General features: G+C 42.1%; 1 protein-coding gene across 11 annotated transcripts in view; it reads left to right on the plus strand.

The window, feature by feature from the left end:
* ARID1B (AT-rich interaction domain 1B) overlaps positions 1-24,775 on the plus strand; it is a 376,686-nt gene that overhangs the window by 35,195 nt on the left and 316,716 nt on the right. For all 11 annotated transcript variants that reach the window (XM_036223077.1, XM_036223066.1, XM_036223086.1 and 8 more), the window contains exon 2: positions 12,627-12,821. In XM_036223077.1, the coding sequence (XP_036078970.1) occupies positions 12,627-12,821 (195 nt within the window). The remainder of the gene's footprint in view (positions 1-12,626; positions 12,822-24,775) is intronic.

Here is a 24,775-nt window from a genome sequence, read left to right on the forward strand (position 1 = left end):
GGGATGAGCAGTGACCTTAAAAGGTGATTTGTGGGGGAGGGTCTCTCTGCACCAGAGCAGGGTTTTAACCAGATTTTTTTTAATTAATTTTTTTTTTTTTTTTTTTTTTGTGGAATGGAAGCTTCCCAAGAATTTTTAAAGCATATTTAAAAACATGTTCAGTCTGTATTTTGCCAAAACCAGTACCTTTAGGAAAAGTATCGCAACCTGTGCCTCCCTGCCCCAGGTATGCCTTCTCACCTACACTTCTTTGTTCCGTCTGTGTGCTCTCTCCCCTAGTTCTCCGTGTTTCTTTTCCCGTTTTCCTCTTCACATCACCCAATTCCTTCAGGAGCCAAGCCTGTGGACACCTGCGGACATGGCAAAGTCATTGGTGGTCCTCAGTCCTGAGGAGCCGTGGACCCCTTTGCAGATGTGAGGTGCAGAGATTTTCATCTTAAGTTACCTTGTCTTTCCTTTTTGTCCATTTTTTTTTTTTAGCTTTCATTTTGAAATTTAAAATTTATAGGAAAGTTGGAAGAATAGTACAAGGAAATCCCATACAACTTTTACTGTCAATTTTTAACATTTTGCTACATTTGCTTTATCTGTTTATCTCCTCACCTACCTACAGTATTTTCTCAGAATTGTTGAGAGTAGGTTGCATACATTCTGCCCCCATACTCCTTAATGGTGCACGTATGTTTCCTAGGAGCAAGGTTACTCTTGCACACCTGAGTGCAGTTATCACTGTCGGGCCGTTTCCCTTTGCTGCGGTCCATTTGATTGTGTCCACTGTCCGTGGAGTGTCTTTAGAGCAGTCTTCTTGCCTTCGGTGCAGATCTGCCTAGGCCTGTCGTATTGCACGTAGGTGCCCTATCTTTTTTAGTCTATAAGATTTGGGTATATATTAGTTATGTGGACTTTTATTTCTCCGAACAGTCACATTCCAATAAGAGTCAATGTTTTGCTCTCACCTAGTTACTGCTCTGATAAAGTAGGCCTTCAACAGGGCCACGACTCTGAAAAGCATGATGCTAGAGGCTGCCAGGCGCTCTTTGTCTAGAAGTAGGCAAGTCAGTGGGTAAGGTTCATAATATGTTTTTTGGCATTTTCTTTAATGTAGTTTTAGAGTTAATCTAAAAAATTTTAATAGTTCGAAAGAGGCGTGGTGGCAGCCATGGAGATTGCTGCGGAAATCCGTGACTCCTCTCTCTTTACGTACCACTACGTATGTCTTTGGGATTGTTCATTCATGCAAATCTCACACCAGACAGCTTTAGAATGATTGTCTTTGAGGGAGGTATTATCTTTGCTTGAAAGATGGGACAACTGTGGCTTAGAGCACTGGAATAATTTATCCAACATTTCATGGCTAGTCAGGAGCAGGAGAGCTGTGTGAACCCAGATCTCCCCATGTCAAACATTATACTCCTTCCATTGTACTAAAGATAGCAAATGGGTTTCTGCTTAATTGCAAAATCTGATAATTGGTAGTGGCTGCCTGTGGCTCCATAGGATAAAAGGTTCTGAGGCCTGCTGCACTTCTGGGAGACAAATGCTGGGATTGATTAGCGATGTCTGTCTTCTGCACAGTAGTGGAGGGTATTCATGCCTCATTGTGATGATTCTGGAATTATACCTCCAAATAGTAATGATAATAGCATCTCTACCCATTAAAAGCCTGTCATGTGTCAAGAACTTGACTGTGTCCAGCTCCCGCGACAGTTTTGTGGTGGCAGTGATAGTGTGCTTGCTGTACGGATGAGTTAACTGAGAAGCAGGGCAGTTACGTGGCGACTTTCTTTGGCATCGCACAGCTAGAAGTGGTGGGGTTGAAATTTGACAGTCTCACAAAGGCTTCTTTTCTTGGTTTGAATCTGTATTTCTATGGGAAATATAGCATGTTATTTTTCTTTCCTAAATAAGAGCCTGCTGCCGCGTCGTCGGCAGTGACACACGAGTGTGAGTGATGCTGCACACTTAGAGGTGTAAATTTTAGAAACTGTTAAAGCCGTGATAATAGTTTCACAGGTTTTTGGGGGGAGGGGTGAGAAGAATAAATCTGAGGGAAAATAGAAATATATTCCATCAATATTTTGATATTCCTTCTAGATCTAATTTACTTTCGAAATAAAAAAGTATGTATATACACTTTGGTTTGTTCATAAAATTATTACATTTGTTAAATTAACTTTGAAAGTGTAGTGCAGTCAGAGAGTAATTTACTCATTGTGTTGATGTACAGGCTGCTGCTCTTGGAGGATTAGGCAAATAATAACAGGCAAAAACCGGGGAACCGAGAGAGCCACATTTTCTGGATTTATTCTGAGGTACCTAGGTGACAGCTATAAGTGCGTTTAATGTTTGTCGTCGCCACCTTACCATTCCTATTCCTGTGGGAAGTCTAGTTGGGGGGACAGACATTTATCACGCAGTCACACAAATATTTGCGCAGACTCCGGTGACTGCTATACGGAAAAGTGCGGTGGTTTCCGAGGGGCCCTGCCTCGGTCTGGGGTTCAGAGCGGGCTTCTCTGGGACAGCGTGGTAGCGCTGAGTTCTGCGGGAGAGCAGAGCGCTTTCTCCGCGGAGGGAACAGTGCAGCTGAAGGCCCAGTGGTGGGAAGGGACGTTTCTCTAGAGCCCCGTGGAGGCCACATGCTGGGAGGCGGCAGTTGCCTGTTGGTGGCAGTGGTGGGTCCAGCTGACTTGGTGAGAGGTTGGCTGTGGTGGAGAGGGAGAAGGAAGAGTCAGATTGCCTCCCTGAACTCTAACTCTTACTACGGCTGTGTGTGTGTGAGAGTGACCCGGGGGCGGGGGGGCAGGGGGGTGTCTTTTACTGAGATCAGAAATAAGTGGGGAAGATCCTGGGCGTCCAGGCAGGACTGTTTGCTGGCTCTGGAGCTCAGAGAAGCCAGCCAAGGGCCGCCCAGGCATGAAGAGGTAATGGAAGCTGTGGCTTATATGATGAACTTGTGAGAAGTGAATCTTTTGTCTGCAGTAGTGCAGTTCTTACTTTTGCTGCCTATTGGCCATCACATTCTAGCTAGAGCCCCACTGCTTCATAGCTATGTGCTAAGTGCTAGGTTTGCAAAGATAAATAAGACAAAATTTCCACCTTTAATTAACAGTCTTCTAGGGAGACAAGAAAATAAATAGATGAAATTATTGAGTAATTTTGCTCTGACTTCAATTTGTTAATTTGTTAAGAGGGGAAAGAAGATTTCGAAATCTCTTACTGTGTGATACATCCTGTGGTACCTCGTTTAATCCTCTAGTAGCGCAGAAAGTGAGCATGGCTACTCTTAAATGTGAGCCTGAGTTCACGTAGCTGATTCGTACAGGCAGGGTTCACATCCAGGTTTGTCTGACTTGAAATTCCCTGTCTTCCCTTATATTTTTTGTCTTGAATTCTAAGTTTTCTTAAACGTTGGGCTATTTATTTTATATGTTAGAAAAGATGGAGGAATTTGAAGTGTCAGGAGATTGTCACCCAAAGGCAGATATGGACTCTTGGTTGTATAATCAGCATAGTCAGTCAATTGGAGGAGTGCTGTGGATCAATGGAAAAGATTTTTCTAAGGTTTCTAATGAAGACCTTCCACCAAGAATACTGATGTCAGGATTTCGGTCAGTTTTTATGAGTGGTGCTAGTGGTTAGCCCAAAGCTCTGTCCTCTCCCTTGACCTCAATATTTTTATCAGCGACATGGGGACGGCATAAATGAAATGGCATGCTCATTTAATTGGTGTTTGACGTCAAGACAGGAAATGCAGTTAATGTGGTGGATGTCAGGTTAGAACGGTGACCAGAAATAAGCAAAGTGAGAATCAGCAGAGATAAAGACAAGCTTTTGCCGCTTGAGTCAACCAACTAATTGTATAATAGGAGACAGGGAGGCGAGATTTAACCAAAGCTGATGGGATGGACCGAGAGTGCGAGGGAGATGCTGAATTAGCATGGAGATCCAAGGCTGCTTTAGTGCCAGTGTCGGGTCTGGAAAAGGAAGCAAGTTCCTCCCCACAAGACCTTTTGTGTTAAGGGGACTAAGAATTGGCATATTTGCCCAGAAAAGGAAAATAGATAGAGCTGTCTTCAAATATATTTGTAGAAGGACCAAAGTAAATGGATGTAAGTTGCAAGGAACAGATTTCTGTTATATAGAAGGAAGCCATTCATAACATTCATGGCTGTAGACACTTTTGGGGGATGCACACGTACATCATGTATAGACCAGTGAGGGTCTTTTTAGTTCTAAGACACTGTGCTTCATTGCTGAATTGTGATCAAATGAAAATGAAGTAAAGTGCTTTAGAAACACATGGCGGATGTTGGTCAGTATTTGACAATGTAGGTCAGGAGGGTCTTTGGATGACTTTCTAGAGGCTGTTCCATATACCTCTGACACCACATGCTAAATTTGTGATATATATACGTCATGGGTGCATTTTTAGAATATCTCTAAGAGTTAAGAGTCACAGTTTTTGTGTGTTACCTTTATTGCTAGTTTATAGAAGTTACTTTGTATGTAGGTAACAACATGTTAATATTTTGTGGCTAATCTTAATACCGAAAAATAAAAATCCAATGACATATAGATTTAGGATAAAATTTAAAATACAGTTAGGAAAAAATATTTCTTTTGGTCCTGTTTAATAATGACGTATACACGAAAAACAAACTTTAAACTTGGATATCAAAACATGCCTATTTCATATAAAAACTGCATAAATAAAAATTGCTTACAGTCCCATTTTTACAAAAAGATTTTCTCATCCTCTGCTCTCTTCCTTTAAATTTAATTCTGTAGTTCCACAAATATATCCGTTCTCTGTAACTTGCTCTAAGGAAACCCAAACCCAGACCCAAAGTATCGATAATGGTCATCTTTCCAAGTCCGTGTGTGTGTTGGTCCCTTCCCGCCCCTCCTTGCGTTGCAGGTGGCGTTAAAGGGCACCAGTAATTTGATGGTTCTTAGAGTAAACAACAGAACAGCCTTCTCCGTTTTTTCCTAATATCTTAGAATTCCACTTCTTGATCCTTCCTGTACCATTCTGTACCATCGTAGAACATTGCACGTATTCTCTTCCTGTACTGACAGAAGAAGAACTTACACTGCGTTGATACCCAGATTTGAAGTCCCAGTGTTTTCGTTCAGGTCTTAATCAACAGATTCTGTTTCGTCAGTACAAGCAGAAAACAAAATGGGTTTACGGCGCTGGGCTGCATTTTTCCTGCGTCAGCCTCGTGACCAGGCGTGGAGGCGCGGTGCGGCAGAGGGAACGAGCCGAGTCAGGGAACTCGGGTTCTGGTGGCAGCTCTGCCTGGTACTGACTGCAGCGCTGGGCAAGGCCCCACCATCCCGGCCTCCGTTTTGTCACCTAGGAGGAGGAAGTTCCTTTGGTAATTGGAGTCTGCGGTAGTGGTGACAGTGGTGACTGAGAATCCTGGTATTTTCTGGCTTGCAGAGGAATGTGCATTCGTTATCAAATGAGAGAAGAGTCTCTGGTGTGGTCCCTGTTCCTGTTTTTGATGGGAACCAATTTTAATTTTCTTTTCTCTAGAAGAATTTGATTACGACTGTTGCATTTTATGTTGTCATTGACTTCTGCATGTATGTACAGAATTGGCGTAGAATTGGTTAATGAATTTTTATTTTTGATAACATTTTACTTTGTCATCAGCCATCTTTCCTGAGGTGAATCACCACAGTCATCAGAGTTGTTGGTGCTGTCTGCTAAGTGAGACAAAAGACACAAAGCATGGACATTGCCATGTTAGTCTACTCGGGTGCTAAGAAATAATAGCACACGAAAAGAGGGAAAGCCAGCGCGTGCGTTAAATAACAGTACAGGGCAACTCGGCAGTCTGTTTGCAAGCAGCGTGGGAGAGGGTCCGGGCGGGTTCCGTGGATGGGGTCGCCGGGCCATGGGGACGGGGGAAGCTCTGTGTCCTGAACCGGGACGCGGCTGAGCTTGGGTCCAGGCTGAGAGAGCAGGGACGGCCTCAGAGTGAGGGCTGGCGGCTCCTCCCTGCTCGCGTGTGCTGGGAGAGGGACTGGGGGTTGCAGGAATGAAGAGGACGGAGCAGGACAGCTGTGTCCCATCCACCCCACCCCGCAGCAAGCCATAGTAATGTTTGCAGCATGCCTGGGAAAAACACCGGAGGCATTTTAGAGTTATATTTAGACATCATCACAGAAAAGTAAACATAGATTGCTTCACGATATGACAGCCACTACTTACAGGTCACTGTGGCTGGCTCTGATCATTATCAACCTAGTTTTCACATGGCTGTAAATCATGCACATCACTCTCAAACACTCCATGTTGTTTTTTATGTACTTTTCCATGTCTCTGTATAGTCCACATGACACATTCCACATAACATGACATATGCTGATCGTTATGGCTCCTTCACATTTTTGTAATCATCAAATATTTGGGGAGTTTCAGTTTTCTTTTTTGAACATTAATAAGTGACTCTGAGAGCCTTTATAAGTCTTACTAATTCAGTTTTCACAATCATTGTGAGGTGGGTCTTTCTCCCACTTAGTAGTGAGTGCCGTGTTCAGGGTCACACGGTGGGATAGGGCGCGGTCCTGTAGGTGTGGACTGAATTCAAAGCCCTTGTTTTCTCCCCAAGACTAGGCTGTCTCCCTTCAGTATTAGAAATGTAGCTGCCGGCAAGTTGGGGTGAATAGCACCCCTGCCTCATTTGAGAGAGAGTATTAGTGTTGGATCAGATAATTTTCAAAGCTTTTGTTTAAAGCTTATATCCTTCAGAAAGAGTTCCACTGTTTTACACCTACTGGTTCAAATACTCATTTACTCACCCTTGGATTTCATTATTATTATTTTAATTAAATTTGTCAGAGTGACATTGGTTAATAAACTTATATAGGTTTCAAGTGTACAGTTCAGTAATACGTTATATGTCTGTTGCATTGTGTGTTCACCACCTAAAGTTAAATTTCCTTCTGTCACCATATATTTGACCCCCTTTACACTTATCTACTACCTCCCTTCTTCCCCCCCTTTCCCTCTGGTAACCACTAAACTATTGTCTGTGTCTGTGAGTTTTTGTTTGTCTTGTTATTTTGTTATTTTCAGTCTTATGTCTCATATATAAGTGAAATCATATAGTTCTCAGCTTTTTCCGTTTGATTTATTTCACTTAGCATGATAATCTCAAGATCCATCCACATTGTTGCAAATGGCAGTATTTTGTCTTTTCTTCTGGCTGAGTAATACTCCACTGTATGTATGGACTACATCTTCTTTATCCAGTCATCTATTATTGAAGGGCACTTTGGTGGTTCCCTGTCTTGGCCACCATGAATAATGCTGCAGTGAACATTGGGGTGCATATGTCTTTGTGTTTGTTCGCAAATACCTTCTCAAGAGCTAGCCAACGGAATGGGAGAAGAAATTTGCAAACAATGCCTTTGATAAGTGGGTAACATCTAAAATATATAAAGAACTCATACAACCCAACAGCAAAAAACCAAAAATCCAATTAAAAAATGGATAGAGATTCTGAACAGACATTTCTTGCAGGAAGACATGTAAATGGCCAACAGACATGAAAAGATGCTCAACTTCACAAGCTATTAGGGAAATGCGAATCAAAACCACAATGAGATACCACCTCGCACCCGCCAGAAGGGCTGTCGTCAACAGGACAAGTAGTAATGAGCACTGGAGAGGTTGTGGGGAGAAAGGGACCCTCAGACACTGCTGGAGGGAATGTAAACTGGTGCAGCCGCTATGGAAAATAGTATGGAGGTTCCCCCAAAATTAAGACTAGAATTATCATATGACCCAGCAATCCCTCTGCTGGATGTCTACCCAAAACATTCGAAAACATTTATCCATAAAGAATTATGTACCCGATGTTCATTGCCGCGTTATTAACTGTGACCAAGACATGAGCTTCATTATTTTTGCTGTTTTATATTACTTCAAAGTCTTCTTTAGTTAGCACTAAGATAGAAGAACGTTTTTCCAAATAATAATTCAAAAGGAGAAAGTTTCTTAGAGCTCTCGCTTAATCCAGACAGAAAGACATGATTATAGATTAAGAAGATGTGATACTTTTTCTTTCTGTGGGTTTTTGTAATGCTTATCTTCAATTTATGGTTTAAAGAATTGGGCCAAAAAACATTGGGAAATATATTCATAAACTAAAACTATTTTCTTAACTCGATATTTAGGAATATATGCAATTACGTAGATAAATCATAAATACATGTGTGGGCATGCTCCGAAAGCGTAGTAATGAAGGAGTGTCTATGAGTATAAAAAGCAACAAGTATATCTAAAGAAGACTAGAAGAATGTAAGTGAGTCAGTCATTCTTTAACGTGGATGATCTCTAAGAGGGTAGTTGGATTCCCAGGCCAGCCTCCGAAAACCTTTTTTAACCTATAATATAGCCTAACTATGCTACCTAATATGTCTAGAATCTATGTTCAAATATGTGTTTTAAAAATATACATTGTACTCCTCCCAATTCAGTAGTCCTAAGGATGGGAAACCTTCTGAGGCTTTTGCAGGGTCCAGGTGGCAGTGACAGCTTCCTATGGGAGATCCAGGAAAGTGTGTGTGTGTGTGTGTGTGTGTGTGTGTGTGTTGTGTGTGTGTGTGGCATATGACTCATACATACATAGGTGTGTGTATGTTTGTTGTATATCCCATACATACTGTATATCCAAAAGCTTATTTGAATAAAGAAGAGACACAAGAAAGTTCTATCAAGTAACAAAATTACTTTAGAAGCTGAGTAGCTAAACCTAGACTAGTTGAAGAGCTTTGAAAATGGATGGTTCATATTGCGGTCTTCAAAGTACTTGTTTTATTTTGTATAAGTGAAGCTCAAACTGCAGCAGTTGTGGAATGGTATCTGGAAAGGAAAAACATGTCTGGAATAATATACTGAGAGAAGTATTTGAGGACTGTTCTTAATGTGGAACAAGTCTCTGATAGCATAAATTTTGTGCAAGAAATGAAAATGGTGATACTCTGGAATATCAGAACAGAAGGGTAGATGATAAAAATAGAAAATTGTTTTGGGTTAGATGTGAATGTGAGAAGTGACTTGGCCTTTATATTCTTTTGGAAAAGTCTTAGATTTGATTTAGTCTTTGCTTTCTTTAAGGAAATACCAGTAAAAAGCAGGGATTGAGATCCTGCAGTTGTACATATTTAATGTTAAAAATAGCGAGAGCACACAGCGGGGTGAATTTGGATTGTGGATGAATATTTAATAATAAGCCATAGGAGAGGTTAAAATTAAATAATTTGCACTGTATAAGTATCTGTTTTTATATCTGAAGTGTCAGTGAAACGTATTTGATGCATTTTGAGAGGTACAGATAATCTGTGGATTTCATGCTTTTGATTTTCAGAAATCTCAGGGTTAAGCTAACATTTTTGACATGGGTGCAAATTAACTGAATTTTAAGTAGGACTGTGAGAGTTTATGGCAGTGATGAGACATATTATAAAACAATTTTAGTCACTGATAAGATGAATTTGCTGCACTGTTATAGTATTATAAAATGTAGGCATTCTGGTCATTTTCCTATTTAAATTTTGCTTTAATTGAGCCAGTTTTGGTCGTGCACTATTTAAAGTGGGATAGTAGACCTTGCCTATGCCCTGGCAAATCCAGAATAAATGTGGAGATACGGCTGCTTCAGGGCCCCGTACTGGAAATTTAGCCTGAAATCAGATTTACTCAGCCTCTCTGTTGGCCATTCATTCACTCTGTGGATTTTGAAATCACCAGCTCAGCCTTGATTTTCATACTTCCCTGGAAAATTTTATTTTATCTTTTGAAACAAAAGTGTGGGAAATAATTATTTTGCCTTTTTAGGCTTAAATTTTAATTTAAATCATTCTGGGGAAACTCAGTTCTTAGTCCTCAATTCCATTTCAATATGTTTATCAACATATATGTTTGTATGTTAAATGGCTAAGTCAGCATATGTTATATAACATCATTATATTGTTTGAGCAATTTCTGTCATGGTTAAGTACAAAGTATTTTTGACTGGTGAAAGTAACAGTTAAAATTTCATGGAATTGTGAATTTCAAGCAGAACCGTTTGGCCTGCACATATTTCCATTCAGGTGAGATCAATTCCTGGCAGAGTCCCCTGAATCCCTCAGGACTGAGCTCAGGTATTTCCTGCGGGAAGGCTTTGTCGGAACCCATCACAGACGCAGCGAGACGCTCCCCCTCACGGTGCCTTGTGTGTCCAGTGGGGATGTCTGCTGACAGCTTCGTAAGCTTTGCTCATCCTGTCTCTTCCGATGAATTGTTCACTTCCCCAGGACAGCCATGGGCATTTACTTATTTTTGTGCCTCCAGTGCCTGGCACGTGGTAAACGGTAGATATACTTAGTAAATGTGTGGTGAGTGGATTAATCAAGCCATTAAAATGAGCACCAGGGTTTCCCTAGGGAGAAGGATGGGCAGACACTCCAGGCAGCCTTGGGAGTGCGGGGTAGGCGGGAGGAGGACTGGAAGTTCTTGCGGCTCCCCGAGCTTGGGTTCGGGGCCCACACTCCTGGCTCCCCTCTCTCACCTCCCATTCATGCCCCAGTTCCTAGGCTTCCAGTTTCTACCCCGACCTCTGTGAGAGACAGCCATTGCCCGGCTCGGCAGTGCCCGCCTAGGCATCAGGCCGAGCAGCAGCTTCTAGCCCTCGCCCTGGACGGCGGGCCGCGTTTGGCACGCCCGTTCGCTTGCAGTACGCGACTCCCTTCTCTCCCACACACCACGCTCCGGACTCGCTTACTGCACGTTCTGACCGTCTTGGCTTTCTGTGAGTTCCTTTTTTTCTCTTCTCCCTTAAACAGTGCTCTTTTCTAGAATTTCGTCCTCATGTTCTCACTTCATATTCTTCCCGGAGAAAATTCTTAAATTTTTGACATGCTTCCTCTCGCTTAATTCATCCAGAATTTACTGAGCATTTACTATGTGCCACGTGCACTGTTTGACTTAAGGTCCAGCGATATAATAGTACAACAAAAAAATGGCTGCCCTCCAGGAGCGTGTGTCCCCCGTATGCTGACGCCCCTGTTTATCATTCTAGGCCAGACCTGACTCCCCAAGCGGGAAACTCATTGCGTCTCCTCCTTCTGGATATTTTCACCTGGCTTTCCTGCAGGAACCTCAAATTTAATATGTGAAATACCGAAGGCTCCCACTTCTTGGGAGAGGGCTCATCTGCTTGTGCCGCCTGCCTGCTCTGTCCCACTTGGTGCCTTATCACCTGTTAAGCCACCCTTGACTCCTGTCTTCCATTGCTCAGTCTCCGAGCTGTGTCGCGTTTCCATCCTGTTCCTTGAATCTGGGCTGGCTTGCTTCTGCCTTTCTCAGGACCTCAGCTCACCTGCCTGCTATGGCAGCCCACCCTGGCTCCAGTCAGCTGCCTGGGAGACCAGCCTTCTGCGAGGTAGATCTGACTATAGCTGTGTTAAAGCACCCAGTGGTTTATCCCCAGGGTACAATGCGAAGCCTTTAAAATGACATTTAAGGCTCACTCACATACTGGCTTCCGCCTCCTTCAGCTTCTCTTTGCAAATTCCTGCTTCATTTGGATCTAAACCGCCTGTGTTCCCTCGTACACTCCAGGCGGCTCATCTCCCCTGAGCGAGTGCTTTATGCTGTTTGTCTGCTTTGTGGTCTCCTATACTCCACCTCTCCCCATCTTGAACCTGGATTCTTCCTGTTTATCCTGCAACCCCTAGAACCTTCCTGAGAGTCCCCATGTACTTACTGTAATCATAGAGTCTGGCACACAGTGGGGATCAAGTCATGGTTTTGGAAGGAGCTGACTCACCTGTTGGATGAGTTCTGCAGGTCCTTTGTAGTGGTGGTGAGGGACTTCCCCACACTGCTTAGCTCCTTGGAAGCGCCCAGGGCATGACGGCCTAGGTTGAGGCTCCAACTCTGGCTCTCCCTGGAGGCTTTGGCCCTGAGGCCCATGGGCTGACTCACTAAGCCAAAAGTAAAACTCCATGTCTAGTTTTGAATTGGTTATGTTGGTAAGATGCTCACTTACACAGGGAAGGTAGCTTGTGACTCACAGTCTGGGTGCTTATTCATGCACACTAGTGATCTTTGAAAAGTTTTACCCAGACATTGTGTATTATCTAAAATCTATCCTTTCACTTTCTAATGAGCACTCAGATGCATTAATGTTTGATAAGGACTTGCAGACTCTGGTCTAAAGTAAAGTAGTCGTTCCAAGAATACTTTGAAGTCAGAAAGTGCTCCTAGCCTCAGTATACTCCTTTGTTACTAGTGAGCTGGAAGAAGCCGGGCTCATTTCCTATGTGCATAGTAGAATTTTAGATGCAAATGTTTTCTCTCTTACGATGCGTAATCTTTCCTTATGTTGCTTACTCTGGATCCTTAATTGTTAAAACTTACTAAAAGTCAAAAAATAAAATGTCTTGTATTCATCTAGGTTTTTTCTTAACGTTCTGGGCTTATATTTGTTAGATCATTTGTTTTTAATATTTTCAAAAGGAAAGTTGTGTTTTTTGTGTATGTGTCAGCATAACAAACTTTCTGCCTTTGTAATAAATAAGGACTTAATACACCGACTTCTTCGTCTGTTCCTCCACAGGGCAGCCCGATGGATCCCATGGTGATGAAGAGACCTCAGTTGTATGGGATGGGCAGCAACCCTCATTCTCAGCCTCAGCAGAGCAGTCCTTACCCTGGAGGTTCCTACGGTCCCCCAGGTCCACAGCGGTATCCAATTGGCCTCCAAGGCCGGACCCCGGGGGCCATGGGAGGAATGCAGTACCCGCAGCAGCAGGTTTGTGCCGGTTTTTGTCCTTCCCATCTTCTTCCTTCCATTGGGCATGGTTTGTCTGTCATGTCAACCTAAGATCGCCATTGAGAGAATTAGGGGGCATTTCACAGATTTTCTGCTTTTTAATCGGCATAGTTTCTTCAAAATAATCACAGGTACAATTTTTTTCTCCCTTTCTTTTAAAGAAAAGTGAGCTTCTTAGAACAAAGTGGACAAAACTACCTGTTCAGTAGAAGGCCGGTGTTACCAGCGGTATTTGAAAGGTGTACTGTGGCATCATTTTGCAGTGAATTATATAGATCCAAGCCCTAAAGTAAATTTGGCTTTCTAGCATTTCTGGTGTCAGACTGTGTCACATTTTGAGCTGTGAATAGATTTCTTAAGGGCGAAATTTTAAGTTATTTAAAGGTCTTTTTCATGAAGATGGCATCATCTTAAAAAATTTTTTTAGTCACCCAAGAAGTTATTTCACTTTTATTTCTTAACATATTATTTCTCCCATACATTTTGAAAAAGCTTTTCATATAAGAGCGTTTCAATACATTTGAAAAAGTATTTCATATAAGAGGGTTTGATGTGTATGTTTTCTTAGATTTTTTACTTAAACAAAAGACTTCTATTATTATTATTATTTTTTTTTTAAATAAAAGACCCAGTATTTTTCTCTAGAATCAAATAGTTGGAGTTACCTTCAATGACCATCTGTCTCTAACGGTGGTGAACCTACAGTCTCTTGGTTACTGCAGAGAGTATCCTTGTTGTGTTGGCCTGAGGAAGCATGAAATGTGGATTCCATTCAGACTTGTTAGCGAATTTAGTTACTAGGAACACCAGGAAGTCTCACGGATAAATTCCCACCGGATAAATTCCCACCCCACCCTGCGCTTTCACCCCGGGGGCATCAGGCTGGTGCCCTGGGGCGTCCTCGGGCTCCAGGTGGGCTTTTCCATCGCTTTGCCCATGCCACGGTTTCACAGTTACTTCCTCGCAGGAAATGCTTCCCTGTGTTTGAACAGAAATCATTTATGGAAATAAGAAAAAATTGGATACAACTTTTCTCAAGTGGATGCGGAGAATATGTGATGCTTTCCATGCTGCATAGTTCTGCACTAAACGTTCATGAGTAAATTGCATCTGGGCCTTTTCTTTTAAAAACTGGATATTGTCTTTCCTCTTTATCTTTGTTCCTCCGCCGGTGATGTTTTTATTTTCAGGTGGTTGTAGGGAAAGAGAGAAGTAGCTCAGCCTTTGGATCCTTGCTGTTGGTTCCTTACATGGCCTTTGTGATTGTTGCAAGTTTTCACCCGTTTTGTTAAAGATTCGCTACTCAGAAATCTAGCAGTTAACATACGTAATTGTTCTCTTATTTTTTCCCACATTACTTCTTTTTTCCAGCAGTATTTCACTACTTTGAGTAAAAATTGTTATTTGAGCCTGCTAATTGTGAGAGGGAGATAATTTGTAAAGTATTGAAAAGTAAGGCAAGAGTTGTGATTTTCTCTCTCATTTTTCAGTTTTAAGACTAAGTTGCCTTTAGTTGAGGGGACAAAGGCCTGGACAGCGAGCTCCCGAAGCCGTAACTACATAGCTTATTTCACTTGGCGGCTCATGGTTCCAGCCACAGGAAGAGCATCGAGGCAGAAAGGTGGTAAGAAATAGCAGGACTAGTGGAGAGAAGTAGATGCTAGTCATTCCTCGTTTCTGCACCTTCCTTCCATCATATTTTCTTGACGTGATATTTGAAAGTCATTTCAAAAGATGCTGTTTATGGCAAGTGGCTGGATGCTCCTTTATCTTTTTCTCCGAATGAGCTAAAGTCTTCTTAGAAGTTTTTGACATTGGCTTAGTTTGCAATCCCAAGGTGGGAATCTAACAAACGGAAAAGATGTGTGAAGAATGATTGTCTGGAAATTTTTTTTTATATTTTCTTCCCCACCCATGTAAGGCTAACATTAGAAGACATATTACAAATAATAGAATAACTTTAATTTCTAGCTTTTTACTTTTATTTAATCCCTGCACTCTTACAAACTTTTGAAATCCAGTGACTCGGGTTTATTTGAAGGGACAGATTCTTGACGATTATCCACCAAGTATTTCAGCAAATTTTTAATTAAGGTTTTAGATTAGGTGTTTCACTGCAAACTAAAAGAAATGCTTAATTCTAATTAAGCACAGATCTTTCTGATAATAAAAGGGAAATCGTAAATCTGGTTAGAAACTGAATGCCCTGGCTGTAATATGTCAAACTTTCTTACTGAGTTCATCATAATCAGGAGTTCTAAATAATCTGTATTGCCTTTTCACTATTTCATTAGTTATAACACAGCTTTGAATATAGTATCTTGTTTTGAAATCTAAGAGACTGAACATAAATGAATGCATTTTTGAAGATGTGTACCATTTTAAAGGGGACACAAAGCTTTTATCATAGCAAGTTCATGTGATAAGTTAGGTATATTCTAATTTATAGTTTTGAAATGGAAAAAGAAGCGAAGCTATTGGTAAAGGTTATTAGAGCACATTTATATTGTTAGCTTTAGTCTGTATTTATTGGTGAGGAAGAATTTTCAGTGAATTACCTTGTTCCTAATTTTTGGATAATTATAAATTTGTCTACATACAACATCCTGGCACAGTTATTGGCCGCAGGTCTTATCCATCTTCTAGTACTGATGTAATTGGCTGAGCATTGTTGTAGTCATGGCAACTAATGTTCTTCAGGGAAAAAGTAGAAAGATAATGATGACATTGAGTTTTTATTGAGTGGACATCACCACCTAGGCATGACTTTGCTTTGGACAGCCTCCAAAGCTTTCTGTGTTTGGTTTGTGAACCTCTAATGAGCTGAATCCAGTTCATTTAATATTGCTCGTATATTTCTGCAGAGGATTAAAATGCAGGAATTCCAGTTTGTAAATTGAGTTGCCCACTTCCAAGCTGAGTGGTAAGTTGTCTTTGGCGCGGGTCACAGTCTGATTCCTGGCTGGCGTTCCACCCCTGGGAGGGGAATTCGAAATGAGTATTCTGAAGGGGCTGCAGTGCTCGTATGAACTGTCGCATGGAGAGGATCACTGCTGACCTTTTGTCTGAGGGTCAGGAGGAAGCGGCCACAGCGTGTATTAACCTGGTGATTCTTGATTTGTATGGTGATAATTTTTTTTTTTTGAAATATACTCATTACTGGGTCTTTGAAGCACGATGTGATAATAGTACATCATTTTAGTATTTATTAACTGAAACTAGATTTGTGGTCTTTTCACATGCTGATTGTCCTGCATCATCAGGCAGACACATGGCTAAACAGATTAGTTTTGCACGGTGCCCTAAAAACTAGCCTACTTGGGTTTTTATTGCGCTGAGAGGGGAAATGAATTTTCTATGCCTCCGTGGAGAATGCTCTGCCTGTAGGCTCCTGGAATTCAAACCTGGGGACGGTTAACAGTACATGGGTTGATTTGATCTAGGGTAGAGCTGCACAGAGGATATATGATCTTTCAGGTCACTAGCATCTGACTTTTTTCTGAGTTTTTTGAATATTTTAAAAAAAACTTAAGACACCAGTGTATCCTCCATGGGATCAAGGATGTGGGTGACCAGATGTTTTGTTTCATTTTTCTTGTCCTTTGTGATCATAAATGTATATGTAGGTCTGTGCCAACTCTCTTTAAAAAAAAGATTTTCACATAAACAAAATAGCACCCAGTAGAAATAGGCTACAGAGGCAAAGATATATTTATTCGTGTCAAGCAGATTATGTAGTCTGAGATTTTGCTTGAATTAACAAGGGTTATTGGTTTGATATTTTAACTTGCCTTATATTTTTGCAAAGGTTTGTATAATCTGATGCCTGTTGGCATTATAAAATCAGGGAAAGGGAAAGAGGACAAAGTGAGATATTTAAGTTCACGAGTGCTTTTGTAATGGGAAAACATGACTTTTGTAGTTTTTTATAACGGTCCACTTCTACTCTATTATTTCTTTAATTTTTATTATTTAGTTTCAGTTTATATTAGTTTATATCAGTTTATATTAGTTTCAGGTGCACAGCAGAGTGGTTAGACATTTAATATAATTGATGAGTGATCCCCCCATTAGTCTGGAGGCCACCTGGCACTGTACGTAGGTATTGCAATATTGTCGACTACATTCCCTATACTGTACTTAATATCCCTGTGACTATTTTGTAACTACCGGTTTGTACTGATTAATCCCTTCACCTTTTTCATCCAGTCCCCGAGTCCCTTCCATCTGGCAGCCATCAGTGTGTTCTCTGTATCTGTGAGTCTGTTTCCGTTTCATTTGTTTATTTTGTTCTTTAGATTCCACATGTAAGTGAGATCGTACGGTATTTGTCTTTCTCTGAGTTATTTCACTTAGCGTAATACCCTCTAGGTCCATCCATGTTGTCACAAATAGTAAGGTGTAATTTCTTTTCTGGCTCATATTCTGTTGTATATATGGACCACATCTTCTTTATCCAGTTGTCTGTTGATGGGCACTTAGGTTGCTTCCCTATCTTGGCTGTTGTAAATAGTGCTGCAGTGAACATAGGGGTGCATATATCTTTTCTAATTAATGTTTTGGTTTTCTTTGGATAAATACCCAGGAGTGGTATTGCTGGGTCATAAGGTAGTTCTATTTTTAATTTTTTTGAAGAAGCTCCAAACTGTTTTCCATAGTGTCTGTACCAGTTTGCAACCCCATCAGGAGTTCAGGAGGGCTCCCTTTTCTCCACATCCTCGGCGCTCGTTTTTTGATTCATTGATGATAGCCATTCTGACAGGTGTGACGTGATAGCTTATGGTTTTTGCATTTCCCTGATGAGTACATTGAGCATCTTTTCGTATGTCTATTGGCCATCTGTATGTCCTCTTTGGAGAAATGCCTGTTTGGGTCCTCTCTCCATTTTTTAATCAGATTGTTTTATGAGTTCTTTAGTTTTTAAAAGCACATCTATATGGTGAAGACCTTTACAACAATAAGAGCATGGAATGCAATCGTTTTAAAAGATAGCATGAAAAATTAAATAGAAAGTAGTTTTTGTTAAGGCGATCCATCTGAACTTACCACTTTCAATCTAAATAAAATTGAATTAAAAACAGGTTCTTTTTAAAAAGACTTTAAAAACCAATAGGCATTTTAATTTGTCTTTATCTTCTCTACCCTTTGGATGTGTCTGTTTTGCTTTGTGTTTTTTGAGTAAAATATTTATTTCAGAATATAAGCATTTTATTTGGTACCATCTTAACAGCCAAAACACTTCTTTCAGTGCAAACATTTGTTTTGGCAGCAGACATTTCTAAAAGGAGACAAACATTACAATTGTTTGGCTAAAATAAATGTTTTCTTTGGGGTTATTAAGGCAGCCCAGCAAGTTCTAAGATTCCCACCTGTGTTACTTTTGTAATTAAAATTATGTTTTGATGTAGTTTGAATAGGTCTCTGAAAAGTCACTGGGGAGGGGAAGACTGCTTAGAGACTTAAAAATTCTAGGTTTTTTTGGCTTGAAATGTATGTTTAGACTTAAGACTGTTCATCCTAAATGTGAACCTAATAATCAGGGTTTAATTTCGGTTTTCTCTAGAAAGAGCTCAGACTTCCTGTTTTTCAGGAGCGTGATTGGGTGTGACGGGATGAGAACGAAGTCCTGGCCTAACATAATGGCGAGGAGTGGGCTCCTCGTTCTGCGTTACGTTCAGATCTGACTTTTTGATAGTTCACATTCACGCAGAGACACCCACCTGTACCAGTGTGTGTGCATGCTCTTGCTCACACAAAGAATGTAAGACAGAACATTTGTGTGACAGTGGTCTCCTAGTGTAATGAAATGTGTCTGTATATGTATATAAATAATGTATTAGACATATGTTTTACCCGTGTATAGGTATACATACACACGCAAACAAATCAGTGAAGCGAAGGTAAAGATTTTGACCTGTAAAAGAGTGAATGCTGTGAGATTTCTTTCACCATTAACTTAAAGCATTTTTATATGTGAATGCTCTGAACTAAGAGACTTGGAGCCAGGCTGCTTTGCTTGTGTACCTGAAATGTTCGGAGCCCTTTCAGCAGATGCAGATTTGTATAAATAACGGCCTTTTGTTGGCCACATTTTGTTTGATTTCCTCAGTTGTTCCTCATCAGCGAACATGAAGATATTTACGGTTTCCCAGCAAAATACATTCGTACCTCCCGTTTCTGCTTCCAGGGAGGTAGCAGGTGCTGCTGTCTTCCATGCCAGGGTTCCCTGGAGATGGAGTTTTGTACCAAGAAAATGTTTTTGAAAAGATTTTTAGATATGATAATTTTTATTTGCTCCTTAGAATTTAAATTTCTGGACTACTTACGTGGTTTTATTTACTTTTTATATTGTAGTTGGATTTAAACATTTTGAGTCATTCAATATGACATTCTTAGTGGAGGTGTATTAGATCACATTTCAAGTTAAATATAAACTTAACAAATCTTAGCCTTTTTTCCTAAAAATGAAAGAAGGCAAGATTTTGTACTTGAGAAAATGTGAGATGATTTTTCTTTTGGTTTGGAAAGTTACTTTTATGTTTGGAAGTTTATATTGATATATATTATCTGAACATTTACATTATTTAGATATTCTGAAGATTATATATGGTATCAATGCCTGTTCTCTGCTGGTAGCTTATACTGTTTTTTCATTTACATATGAATTCTATGCATTTTACATATGTAGACTTTCAATCCAAAATATCTGTTAAGCTCTGTTATTTTTATTTTTGAGACATAAATCTCAAGTATATGTTTTAGGTAGCATTAGAATTACTTGAATATATTTTAAATAAATCTGGTTTATTTGCTTTCACCTAAGAAACATTAAGTATGATATTTATGTTAAAATTTTAACAATTCAATAAAGGCAACAGTAAAAACAACTAACCATATTCCTTTAGTGCTCCTTAAAAAAACCCCCAAAATTCCAGAAGATAAATTGCCAGTTAAAGTGACCAAGTGGCGTACCTTAGGCCAGTGGTTGTCAAGCTTTGCTGAATGTTAGAATTTCCTAGGCCTCTTAAAAAACTCAGGGATAGATGCCCCTATCAGTTGCATCTGAATGGAAAGGCCTTTTTCTGAGCTCCACAGGTGTCCCCCTGTGCCCTTTGAGTTAACAACCAGGTGTCAGAGATAGAACAATAAATAAAGACCTGAGGGCAGGTTCCTAACCCGCAGAGTTGCACCTGCTGGCAGCCCATTCTGGGCCCTCCTTAGTGAGTCAGAAACTCATCTCTGCCCTAAAGGGATGAAAGGTGCCCAGAAACAGGAGTTGGGACAGTTTAGTCCTTTCCGATTAATGTTTAAACTGTGTGTGAGATAGTGGAAAAATCTGGACCTCACCATGTTCATCTGCCACTTGAGGGAATTTCACCACATGGTCTCCTGGCTTGGATCTTCCCTTTAAAATAATAGTAAGTTAATGTCTTTTCATTTTAGTTTTAGATTTTAGAGTCTTGTCATCTCAAATATCGTCTTTTCAAATTTATGGGTTGATGCGTAACAGATTGTATTACAACAACTACTAACCCAAATTCTTTAAAATCCTTTTAAAGGGGAAAAAGCTGTATCTTCTTCAAAGATTAGCAAAATTGTTGCAACAAGTGCAATAAATTTTTTTCTTACTAAGTTTTATTATTTTTAAAGTGAAGGTTTGCTGAGATAACCTTCGGAATTCCTGGTGTGTGTGTGAGATATCTAAAGCGTAGTCTCTCCTTTCTGGCATGTGGGGAATCTTCAGGTTCAGATGTAACTTGGAGTCATACAAGGAAGCAAAGCGATCCAGTCACTGCTTACTCACTTTAGACATTATCGCTTTCTCAGTTGTCCTGAAAATAAGTACATGCCGATGACGTTGGGATAGAGCATGCACACCGACCGTTGTAAGGTTTATGTTCGTGTCATCGGTTTCTTCTTTAACCTCATGAAGGGGAGTTGAAGGCCTTCGGTTTTGATTTTAAACCAGGTTTTTTCTAAGGGTAAAGGATGATTTTTCTTTTTTTTAATGTTAGAAGAAAGTTAAATTCTTTACAGTTAAATGTTCTTTATGGCAGATTAATTATTTTTACAAGCAACAGATGTATTAAGGCTATTCGCCCTTATAATTTTAGAGAAACTTTAAAAGTTGAATCTGTCGTTGTGAGTGAAACGAGAAAGACACGTGAGCAGAGAGGAGGGAGAAGAGAAAGACGGCGGGCGGGAGCCTGAAGGAAGAAGGGGTTACGAGGGGGGAACCAGGAGGCAGCGCCTCGCTTCCTCCAGGGGGCTGTGTGGGCGCCGCCCCGGCGGTGGGGAGCCTGCTCAGCCAGGGGTTTTCCTGCCTCAGGAGGAAGTCCCCACGTGGAGCCAGGTGTCAGAAATTTCCTGGAAATTCTGAAGCCAAGACCTGAGTGGTTTCTGCGTATGTATAACACAAATATCCCTCGCCTGAAGCGTCGCCCCAGACCAAAATTTTGTAATTGTTTACAACAGCAGGAATTACTCAGCTTCTCTTTTCCTAGGAAGAACTATGTGTGATCTAGAAAACAGACTGTATTCTAAGAATTAACCAAATTAGGTTCCCTGTATTGGTATTGATTTATTAAGAGCATACTTAAAAAAAAAAAAATCTACAAACTAGTAGACTTGGCTCTTCAGGGTTAGTCAAAGGCAAGGACCCAGCTTCAAGTTCTATAAAACATCAAAGAGTGAGACTAATATCAGAAGCAGAAAATGAAAAGTATTGGAAGTAAAATGCAAAAAATTATTACTGCTGAGGTAATTTTTACTTATGGGTCTTGAGACAAAGGAAAACTAGCCAGATAGTTGTAATAGCTGGTCCCGAGGAGGGCTGTGGAGAAATGTCTGCTGGGAGGGGAGCTGCGGTCTGAGATGTGCACTACACACATGTACACACACGCATGCACACACGCGCGCACACGCATGCATGCACGTGCGCACACGCGCGCGCCAGCCACTTAGGGACTGTCCCCCTGCACTGCAAGTAAGGGCTCCGTGTTCCTTGTAATCAGCATCATCATTGCGTCCAGAGAGAACGGGGAAAAGGAAAGGGTCAGAATCACTCTTGGCATGTGGGCTCTGTGACCTCACAATTCTTCCTTAAAAGGGTCAGCCAAAAAGGGGGCTTCCCTTTCCTTAATTACTATATTATCTTAAAATTTCTCATTAGGTTTTCAGATATCTCAATGTTATCAAGATATCTTAAGTGTTTCACATCTTTTGAGGTTTTCATTATTCTGGGCTTCATACAGATGTAAGGCATTCCTTCTCTACTTCCTACTTGTCAGCCATGTGCCTTTCATCAGGGGATTTGGAGGTGAGAGGATCTAATTCCCCACTAATTGGCCAAATTTTCATAGCTGGAGGGAAGAGGAAAGTCCAGATTCCCTCCCAGCGCCCCGGCTGCCAGGGAGAACCGTCTTCCTCCTCCACTGCTGCCTCTGGTCGGGCCGCAGAAAGGCTGACAGCCCGGTGACGTCACTGGTCTTGTCTTCATGACATCCGGCACATCACAGCACACTTAGCGTAATTCCCAGGAGGGCGTTTAAACGACGTCTTGCTGCACATGCAGCAGGTCACGAGAGTCATACATGCAGAATGGAGAACGAGGCATTGGGGCCAGGGACTCAACCGCTGCCTCCCAGAGCGACAAAAAACGAGCATTAAGCAGCATGCGGCAGTGCTTAGTTCCAGGACCAAAGTTGGCTGTGGCTGGTGTGAGCATTCGAGTTATCTGCATGCATCCTGGCTGCAAGGGTGGCTGTGGCTTGAGTTGCGAATTCTAAATGGTGGACGTAGAACTTTTTGGTTATAAATCTTTGTAGCGAACACAGAATTGTTCTCGACAGTTCCAGAGTTTCTTTCTTTCTAACCTTCCTACGTGTCGTGATCCTGCCTCAGTGAGTGGCAGCACCGGGCCGAAACCTCACAGTCGTCTTTTCCTCAGCTTTTCAGTCTGTTTGGTGACCCTTTCCCTCTTCCTTCAGCATTACATCCAGAGACTGAGTAGACCTCACCCCGTGGGCAGCTGGGCCCTGGGCCCGGCCCCACCGTCTCCCCTTCAGGCTACCACGTGGAGTCCTGACGTCCGCTTCCCCGCAGTCTGTTTTCAGCCGTGCACCCAGAATGGTCCTCGTGGAGCAGTGGTGCCCAGCCCTTGCGGCCCCAGGGACCGGTGCTCCTATGAGACTGATGCCCGAGGATCTGAGGCGGAGCGGAGGCGGTGATGCTGGCGCTGGGGAGCGGCTGTGAATGCAGATGAAGCTTCGCTGCCACACCTGCTGCCCACCTCCTGCTGCGCGCCTGGTTCAGGTTGGCAGCCCCAGGGGTTGGGGACCCCAGCCTTATAGGGTGTAAGTCAAGCCGTGGCACTGCTCCTGTGAGTCCCCACTTCGCTCCCAGCCCCCGAGGCGCCACCCCTGCCTCTGCACCCCGTGCGCACACTCCCTGTGCCTTCACGTTCTCCCTCCGCCTGCAGGGCGCTCTCCCCACTTTCTAGGTTTCTGTTCACTTGTGAACTTGCGATGTCTTCCCTGACTCGCCCAAGCCAGACCACCCCTCTTCCCTTGGCCTGCTTGCTTTCTCCATCGCACTCATCTCCCGAGGTTGGTTTTTGCTCTTGTCAGGACAGACGCTCTAGACCCCAGGGGCGTGGTTCGCCCTGCCATAGCCCATCTAGAACAGCACGGGGCACTTTGTAAACATATCCAAACAAGTGCAGGGAAGAACTTGTAGAATGGTGGAATGGCCCGTGCAATCTGTGGCTCCCAGTGCAGGAGGGTGCGTTTTAACGGGGTGCCTGCCGCCCGGGTCTGCCTGAGAGCTGCCTCCTTCACCCCTGCTCTCACAGTTCCCGGTTGGACTCTGGTGCCCAGCGCCTGCTGATCTGGCGGGAAAGCCGCTGACAGCCTCTTGACTGGACTTGTAACCCTTTCAGATTCCTAAGGGATTTCTGGTACCTGAGAGATTGTCGCTGCTTATTTCAGCGTATGCAGTGTTAGGGGCCTCGGTGCCTGCTCCCTGATACTAACGCCATTGAGTAAATTGGAGACAGCTGCTACTTTGTTTCATGGCTGGTAATGTTTCTTTGAATTCTCTTATGTTGCATGTAATATGTTAAGTAGGGGAGGTGAGCACAGATCCTGGATTATAGCTGGATTGTATCTGGCATAAGTGTGATGAACTCAGGTCTTCTTCCAGCGCAGTCACTTAACGGTGCTTACTGGGGAAACTTCCATGGTCAGGATGCCGTTCAGAGAAAACACGTTTTCCGATGGGGATTTGCTGCCGCAGGGGAGGGGACCCCTTCGCGGGGCAGGCAGAGCTCTGCGATACCTGGTGGGAATATGAGGGCCGTGATGTGGGCTAAACCCCTCTCTGATGCAGAAATGTTTTACATTCAAACTCATACTGGGATTGTGTAAAAGTTGGCATTTATTTTGGGGGAAAAACCTCAAATGTGGCATACTAGTTCTCCATAAGTGAAACAGAGAAGTCAAGCCCGCTGTTCTTGGCGGACGTGTGCACGTGCTTTCTGGGGCCAGCGCACCTCTGTGGAGCTGAGCTGTCGGGAAGGGTGTGCCGCGGGCAGCCTGGGCACTGTCCCATTGCGCCCGCGCCGGCAGCAGAGGTCGTGGCTGCACCTAGAATGAAAGGTACACCTAGCAGGAAAGAGATGTAATTTAGATAGAATTTTAAAAAACTATTCCTACGTGCTTCATTCTAGTTGAAGATGAATGATAGATAAGTCATTTTCACTTTTAAGGATCTGCAGGAATTCAGTGCCCAGCATGGACATTGATTGCCTCATTGTCTTCCTCTTCCTCATCATTATCATCACCATTTTCCTGGGCCCATTTTCTTATTTGTAAAATATGAGAAGTTGTCACTGGATAATAAACGTGACAGTTGTGCCAAGTATTATACTAAGT

The sequence above is a fragment of the Rousettus aegyptiacus genome, unplaced genomic scaffold (assembly GCF_014176215.1).
Source record: "Rousettus aegyptiacus isolate mRouAeg1 unplaced genomic scaffold, mRouAeg1.p scaffold_m13_p_1, whole genome shotgun sequence".
In the NCBI taxonomy this organism is placed as follows: domain Eukaryota; kingdom Metazoa; phylum Chordata; class Mammalia; order Chiroptera; family Pteropodidae; genus Rousettus; species Rousettus aegyptiacus.